The following is an 8,964-nucleotide window of genomic DNA, read 5'->3' as shown; positions in this document are numbered from 1 at the left end:
TTCAACATTGTCAGGTAGTTGCCAGTGTTGTAACTGTATTGGAAGAGCTTGGCCAGGGGAGTGGCAAGTTCTGGAGCACAAATCTTCAGTACTATTGCCAGAATATTGTCAGGACCCATAGCCTTAGAATCCAGTGCCTCCAACAATTTCTTGATATCATGTGCTTTGAATCGAATTGGCTGAAGACTGGTATCAATGATGCTGGGTCCACTGGAGGGGGCTGAGATGGATCATCCACTCAGCACTTCTGGCTGAAGATTACTGCGAATGCTTCAGCCTTATCTTTTGCACTGATGAGCTGGGCTCTTCCATCATTGAGGATGGGGATATTTGTGGAGCCTCTTCCTCCAGTGAATTATTTAATTATCCATCATAATTCATGACTGGATGTGGCAAGAGCTAAGATCTGATCCATTGAGTGTGAGATCGCTTAGCTCCGTCACTAGCTACCTATGCTGTTTGGTATACAATTAGGCCTGGTGCTGCTCCTGGCATGCCCTCCTGCACTCTCCATTGAACCAGGGTTGATCCCTGGCGTGATGGTAATGGTTGAGTGGGGGTTTTGCCGGGCCATGAACTTACAGATTGTGCTGGAGTACAATTCTGCTCCTGTTGATGGCCTGCAGTGTCTCATGGATGCCCAGTCTTCAGGTAGCCATGGACATTAAATGCTGGCCTAGCCAGCGATGCCTTCATCCCGAGAATGAATGGAAAAGAAACTCCTCCCTGACCACTTCTGCTGGGCCTGTCCTGCTGTTGGGACGCAACATTTTCAGGGAAGGTGATGCGGGTGTGTGGGACGTTGTGTGTAAGGTATGATTCAATGAGTATGTCTGTAAGACTGTCTGTGCGATAACTCTGCCAGTTTTGGCACTAGCCCCTAGATCTTAATAAGGAGGATTTTGCACAGTCGAGAGGGCTTTGATATTATATTGGCAGTATTCTTGAATCAACACAGTGATCCTTCAGTTTTTTCTGATCCAGTTCTGTATTGAACGTGTTTTGAAGATCCCACTAGAGGGACTGCAGGAAGTGACAATTGCTACAAACCTGTTACAGTCTTAATTCACACATTCCTACCAGTTACTGTGAAATCTTGTTATTGGGCTGTATGTTGTGGAAATGTTACATTAGTTGGTGTGTGCTGTTTATTAGACTTTTTCCTCCAGCTCTCAGCTTGAACATAATTTAAAGTGTAACTTTAGTTAAGCCAGCTTGAGTAACAGCACAGCAAAGACAATGAGGTTTCTAATATCTTAATATGTGGCAGGACTAATGGTATATTCCATTAATCAATAATATTTAAACATTGAAAACAAAATAGAGCTGGACATGAGGGTGAATTAGAGTCCAAACAAGCACAAAAAGCAAAATGAATTGAAGGAAAGAAATATTGTTTACAGAGAGAGAAAGAGACAGGCAGAAAATTAGGAAAATACAATTAGAAAGATGTTTATGCTGTGTGTTTTCAACGGATAATTAATGTGCAAAGCTGTAAATGCTGGAAAAAGAATGGGAAGATTGAGGGTGAAGTGTCAGTGGGCAGGACAAACAGCAGACTGTTGTTTAATTAAACCCTCATTGTTATAAAACCATATTATTTTATACATCAGTTGATCTGATCTTCCTAACGTTGTATCTTCCGTGTTTTAACAAAGAACACAAGGTTCCTGCTCAAGGTACGCTTCCCAACTGCTTAATGTTGGCATTGTTTGTTCCTTTCAATTACTGAATACTGTGAGCAATGGTTCTGTCCTTGGTCAAAGATATCTGCTTTCATTTCACCTCCACAAAAGTTTCCTTTGTTACCAATATGTGACATTATAGCAACTGCACTAGAAGTCAATATTGTTTTCACTTGATTTAATGCATTCATGGCTTAAACGGTGTCAGATCTTATGTCATTTGCCTTCCCTTAAGAGGTTTGTCATATACTTTAACAATTTAAGATGTGTCCATTGAACATGACTGCAATTCAGGAGCCCATCTTCATATTCTCAAATGTAACGTTGAGATTCCCCTCTAAATAGGCTTCATCCCTAAATCTGTCACTAAACAGACTTCTTGAACACTGGTTAGAGAACTATTTGAATGTCAGGAGAATGAGCACTAAGATGTAATGAATACATGAAACAACAATCCAGGATGAATCAAACTGCATTCCATACAATATTCCAGACTCTTACATCTTCCTACTAGAGTCAATTACTGATTTCAATCCTAAGAGCCCTGGTAACCCTGCACAACAACGTTCTTATTCCCCTGCATTAAACTGTGATCACACCAGGAAAGGTTTAAGAAACATTTTGCTAGGACATAGTTTTCTCTCTTCAATAATGACCCTATTCCTACATAAATCACTAGAGTTAGTAATAAAAAATTAATAGTTACATTTACTTTATATTTATGAGAACATAATGTATCACCGAAGGTCAGTTGCCAGTGAGATTATATTTTTAATTCTAAACTCAATTGCTCACATTGAGTACTGTTTGGTTCTATTTATGTTTTCTATTCTTACTGAAGAATCTTTGTTCTTTTGTCTTTTTGCATTTCGTCATGTGTGCAGAAAGTTACATAATGACCACAGCAACGAGTGAAGCTGTTGCATCCAAATGCAAGCAGGAGTGAGTATGTTGTGATGTGAGAAAACCAGGCTATTTTTGATTTTACTCTAATCTCGATAGGTCACCACTTGTTAAAGTCACAATTTAATGCCGCACACCTTCTTGTTCTCATGCATTCTGTTTAAAATCATCAACAGCAGGAACTCCTCTCAAAAGTGGAATTGGATTTTAAATCAACATCACCTGGCAGTTAAACAAAAGTAGAAGTGTTCAGTTAAAGTAAACTACAGACATTTTTATTTGGGGTATAAGAACATAAGAAATAGGAACAGGAGTAGGCCATCTGGCCCCTCGAGCCTGCTCCACCATTCAATAAGATCATGGCTGATCTTTTTGTGGACTCATCTCCATTTACCCATGGGCTCACCATAACCTTTAATTCCTTTGCTGTTCAAAAATCTAACTATCTTTGCCTTAAAAACATTTAACGAGGTGGTCTCAATTTCTTCACTGGGCAGAGAATTCCACAGATTCACAACTGTTTGGGTGAGGAAGTTCCTTCTCAATTCAGTCCTAAATCCGCTCCCCCTTATTTTGAGGCTATGCCCCTTAGTTCTAGTTTCACCCACCAGTGGAAACAACCTCCCTGTTTCTATCTTATCTATTCCCTTCATAATCTTATATGCTTCTAATATGATCCCCCCTCATTTTTCTAAATTCCGATGAGTATAGTTCCAGACGTCTCAATCTCTCCTCATAAGTCAACTCTCTGAATTCCAGAATCAACCTAGTGAACATCAGGTTGTAGACTTGCTCACCAAGCCGGTGGGTTTGGTTGCAGACGTTTCGTCACCGTTCTGGGTAACATCGTCAGAGCGCCTCCGGTGAAGTAGTGGTTATTTCTATGCCTCAGTTTTTTTTCTATTCATTTTATTTGTGCGATGTGGGTGTCGCCGGCTGGCCAGCATTTCTTGCCTGTCCCCAGTTGCCCTTGAGAAGGTGGTGGTGAGCTGCCTTCTTGAACCTCTGCAGTCCTCCTGCTGTAGGTTGACCCACAGTGCTATTAGGGTGGGAATTTGGCACGAACCCCCAGATGTTAGAGAGGAGGACCTTGCAGGGTCGACAGGGCTGTTTCTGTCGTTGTCTTTTCCGGTGCCTAGGTCGATGCCAGGTGATCCACCCAGTTTCATTTCTTTGAGACTTTGTAGCAATTGATACAACTGAATGGCTTGCTTGGCCATTTCAGAGGGCAGTTAAGAGTCAACCACATTGCTGTGGCTCTGGAGTCACATATAGGCCAGATCAGTAGATTCTTAGTTCCAGACTTTTTTTAAAACTCAAATTCCAGCATCTGCCGTGGTGGGATTTGAACCCAGGACCCCAGAACATCAGGTGGGTTTCTAGATTATAGTCTAGCGATAATATCACTAGGCCATCACCTACCATTGCATTACTTCCAGTAATCGTCTCAAAAACTCTAGTGAATACCCTCTGTACCCCCTCCTGTGCCAGTACATCCTTTCTCAAGTAAGGAGACCAAATGGAGTGAAGCACTCTTTCCTATTATCTGCATCTTTTGAGTCATCATGTTTTTCTAAGATTTTTTTTCCTAACATTAAAATGTTTGGCCAACAATATTTAGTGATGCAACAACTCACATTTATACAGCAGATTCAAGATAGTAAGTGTGCCAAGAATGTGTGAATATGAGCATTGGAATCAGAGTAAAATAATGTCATGGAGAACTGTTAAGTTTCTGTTTCTAATGCATCTTAAGCACATGGCCATGTTACTTCTGTCTTCCTCTTTATGTCAGTCTGTTCCTACCCATTTCAGAAAGCTGTTCAAAGTGGAGAAATCTGCTTTTATAGATTTCCACATTGCAGATCCACACTCCCTGGTATTTTTCCAAATCTTTTCCAGGTGCTTGAACTGCCATTAATTCTATGACTTCTTCCATCAGGTATTAATTGATCATCCTCAGAAATAAGATAATGTTATCGGGATAAAAGTTGAACAAAATGTTGGCTAGTTATAGAAGGATTATTGGTGTGATTTAAGTCTTACAGAATGGTAACCATAATGCATGGTCAAAACTCTGCATTATACAGCACTTTGTTGGAATACATTTTCCCAGGCATTTCACGGGACCATTGTCAAAGAGAAATTGACAAGATTAGAACAGGTCACCAATAGCTTGTTCAAGAAGATAGATATTAAAGATCATTTCAATGGGAGTCAAAGAGGAATTAAAATTGGACTTGTACAAGAGGCCAGAATTGAATAATCACTCTCAGAGGGTTATGAGGCAGGGAAAAGTTGGAGTTGGGCAGAGATGGATCTCTGGAGGGAATTAAATAATGAGGATGAGGTTATTCAAATATTACACGCTTTTGTTAAAGTGGGGATCGTTTTGATTTCTGCCTCCTTACAATACAATTTGAAATTTGTACAATTCATTCTTGGATAATTCTTTGTCATTGAATCTATTTCTTTCTGAAAGTGCTGAGAAGGCATCAATAAAAGAAACAATGGAGAAATTAGGGCAACCAGTGACTGATCTTTTCATGAACAAGGACGAGCATAAGACGATGGACAAATCGGGCATTGTGCCTCTTAACTCCCTCCTCCGCTTCAGTGTTGATGCCGAAAGGCCACAGTCCAAGCCAAAGAGCAGTTCACGTTTTGGAAGGCTCAGTTACCATTCCTTTTTCTCCCGGCACAATCCACATCCTCATCGAGTAAGACACATCAATGGTAAGACCTATTTGTAAGTGTTTAATTTGCAACGCTATACAATTTAGACAACATTGAAGATCCATTTACCTTATCTTAACATATCTGTCTATAAAGTAAATATATTCACACCATAAAAGATTTCAGAGTCTTTGTTTCTCTACGCTACATGCTACTTTATTCCTTGTTGATTGCTGTTTGCATGAAGAAGAATGATTTAGTTATCCTAACTTTGCATTACAATGCATATCCATACCCCAGTAATTACTCCATGTTCAACTCTGTGTTAGAATTACAGGCATCTCTGAGATTGATCTAGATAAATTGGGGTGGTATGGTGGGACAGTGGCACAGTGGTTAGCACTGCTGCCTCACAGCACCAGGGACCTCAGTTCAATTCCACCCTCAGGCAACTATCTGTGTGGAGTTTGCACATTCTCCCCGTGTCTGCGTGGGTTTCCTCCAGGTGCTCTGGTTTCCTCCCACAGTCCAAAGATGTGCAGGTTAGGTGGATTGGCCATGCTAAATTGCCTGCAGTGTTCAGGGATGTGTAGGTTATAGGGGGATGGGTCTGGGTGGGATTCTCTGAGGGTCAGTATGGACTTATTGGGCTGAAGGGCCTGTTTCTACACTGTAGCGATTCTATGAAATGTGAGATGCTGCATTTTGGAAAGGCAAATCAGAGTAGGATTTATACACTTAATGATAGGGTCCTGGGGAGTATTGCTGAACGGAGACCGTGGAGTGCAGGTTCATAGTTCCTTGAAAGTGCAGTCGCCAGCAGACAGGGTAATGAAGAAGGTGTTTGGTACACAGCGCATGCCTTTATTGACCAATGCAATGACTATAGGAGTTGGGAGGTCATTTTGTGGCTGTTCAGGGCATTGGTTAGGCCACTTTTGGAGTACTGTGTTCAACTCGAGCCTCCCTTCTATAGGAAAGATGTTGTTAAACTTGAAAGAGTTTGGAAAAGATTTACAAGGATGTTGCCAGGGTTGGATGGTCTGAGTTCTAGGGAGAGGCTGAATAGGCTGGGGCTCTTTTCTCTGGAGCGTCAGAAGCTGAGGGGTGACCTTATAAAGGTTTATAAAATCATGAAGGGCATGGGTAGGATGAATAGCCAAGGTCTTTTCCCCAGAGTAGGGGAGTCCAAAACCAGGGGGCATAGGTTCAAGGTGAGGGGGGAAAATTTTAAAAGGGACATGAGGGGCAACATTTTCACGCCGAGAGTGGTGTGTATGGAATGAGCTGCCAGAGGAAGTGGTGGAGAATGGTACAATTATAACATTTATAAGGCATCTGAATGGGTATATGAACGGGAAGGGTTTTTTTTACAGGGATATGGGCCAAATGGGACTAGATTAATTTAGAATATCTGGTCAGCATGGACAAGTTGGACCAAAGGGTCTGTACATCTTTATGATTCTAAGTGGATTAATATCTGTTTTACATTAGTGAAACTTTTAACGGACATGATCATTATCAGTGACACATCTGATATCTATCTGGCCAGATAATTCATGCTGTCCAATTTCAAAAAGTGGCAAGTCAACCAGATCTATAACTATTATTCAAATGTTATGCTTTCGGTCCTTTAATTTTCTATAACACCGAGTATTTTTATACAGATATCCGATTTAAATGTGGATAAATAGAAAGACTTTGGGAGTTGTACAAAAGTTGAAAATATTGATATTAGTTACAGATAGAAAATGCTATTCTCTGAGTAATGTTTTCTAGATCCCTCAACGTATAATAAAATTCTAGTGATGGAATGGCAGTGTCCCTATCTCTATGCCAGCCAGGAGGTCTGGGTTCAAATCCCACCTACCCCAGACATGCATCGTAACATGCACAATCAGGTTGATTTAAAAATCTCTCAAATCAAATTCAGGATGGTCTCTTTCCAACTCTTCTCTTTTTAAAGGTCTGAATGGAAATCCTGTTTGTGCAGTCAATGATGATTGGTACGTTAACACTCCACTCTCTCCTCATCCATTGATAAAGAGTCAGTTTCCAACGACAATCCTAGGAAGGCTTGGATTACCTATCAGTATCTATCAGTGTAATCCATTTGATGACAGAAATATCTCAAAGTTTGCTGTAGGTATGTATTGCCTTTATTGTGTGAATGCATGCTGGAATTTTCTTCCAAAAAGCTCAGAAGAAATAGTAAAGATTTTCATGTATTTAATAATTAAAGTCTGGAAACATTTCCTGAGGCTGTGACAGAGGTATTTTAGTCTTGCATGCCCACTGTTCTGTCCATGGCATGCTGCAGTGGAGAAACAACATCTCATCTTCACACTAAGCACTTTACAGCCTTCTGGACATAATATTGATTTCAACAGCTTGAAATTGTTAACCCATTCCTTCCCTTTCTTTTAGCTTTACTTCTTACATTCTCTGTCACCACGTCTTGTCTCCCCTCTCCCCAATCCAGTGAAACTGTCTGTTCTTCCCAGACTGGCATTTAGACACACCATTGTTCTGCCATTCTCACATTCTGATCACTTAATCTGAACTATCAACATCCTTTCTCCCCCAGCACACTGCCCTTCCCCACCACCATCCCCAACTATTGCATAGCTGCCTCCACACTTCACATCAGCTCTGATGAAGGGTCATCTCGACTCGAAACGTCAACTTGCTTTCAAACACACAGTCATCTCCAGCATTTTTTGATTTCAGTACAGATTCCAGCATCTGCAGTAATTTGCTCCTAATATTTTAGTCTTTTGTTTGTTCAGTCACTGGATTTGAGCATCACTGTCCAGGTCAGCTCTTGTTGCCCATCCTCAATTTCTCTTGAGAAGGCGATGGTGAGCTATCTTCTTGAACTGCTCCAGTTCATGTGGTTTAGGCTAATCCAAAGTACTAAATAAAAACTGAAAGAACTGCGGATGCTGTAATGGAACAAAAACAGAAGTTGCTGGAAAATCTCAGCAGGTCTAGCAGCATCTGTGAAGAAAAAAACAGAGTTAATGTTTTGGGTCTGGTGACCCTTCCTCAGATCAGAACTGAGGATGCTGCCAGACCTGCTGAGCTTTTCCAGCAACTTCTGTTTTTAATCCAAAGTGCTACTGGAAGGAAAATTCCTGGATTTTGACCCAGCAACAGTGAAGGAACAGTGATTACACCATCATGACAAGATGGTATGCACCTTAGAGAGAAACTTGTAGTTGATGATGTTTGTGTGCATCTGCTGCTTTGGCCTTCGAGGTGTTACAGGTTGTAGATTTGGAAGCAGTCAATCAGGAATTGGACTGTTACCTGAAAAGGAAGAATGTGCAGGACTACCAGGAGAAGGTGGGAGAATGACATTAAGTGAGTTGTTATTCAATTCAACATAGCCACAATAGACTGAATGCAACCTTCTGGGGCTGTAGCATTTCTGTGATTTTATTGAGAGTTTGACTGGTAGAATAAATTTAAAATTAACAAAAAAAAAATGTTCATATTGTGGAATGGATCTTGCAAGAAATCCAAAGGTGTTTATTAATGTGAGAGATAGCAGGAACTCCAGATGCTAGAGAATCTGAGATAACAAGGTGTAGAGCTGGACGAACACAGCAGGCCAAGAAGCATCAGAGGAGCAGGAAAGCTGACACTTCGGGCCTAGACCCTTCTTCAGAAATGGCCCGAAACGTCAGCCTTCCTG

General features: G+C 40.9%; 1 protein-coding gene across 1 annotated transcript in view; it reads left to right on the top strand.

Moving 5' to 3' along the window:
* Positions 1-2,579: 2,579 nt before the first annotated feature.
* LOC109922485 overlaps positions 2,580-8,964 on the top strand; it is a 21,927-nt gene continuing 15,542 nt past the window's right edge. The window contains exons 1-3 of the mRNA XM_048616176.1: positions 2,580-2,627; positions 5,071-5,324; positions 7,231-7,410. Coding sequence (XP_048472133.1) covers positions 2,581-2,627; positions 5,071-5,324; positions 7,231-7,410 — 481 coding nt within the window. The 5' untranslated portion in view covers position 2,580. The remainder of the gene's footprint in view (positions 2,628-5,070; positions 5,325-7,230; positions 7,411-8,964) is intronic.

Source organism: Rhincodon typus, chromosome 34, assembly GCF_021869965.1.
Source record: "Rhincodon typus isolate 14 chromosome 34, sRhiTyp1.1, whole genome shotgun sequence".
NCBI lineage: Eukaryota > Metazoa > Chordata > Chondrichthyes > Orectolobiformes > Rhincodontidae > Rhincodon > Rhincodon typus.
The sequence above is the reverse complement of the archived record's forward strand: the minus strand, read 5'-3'. Positions and strand labels throughout refer to the sequence as shown.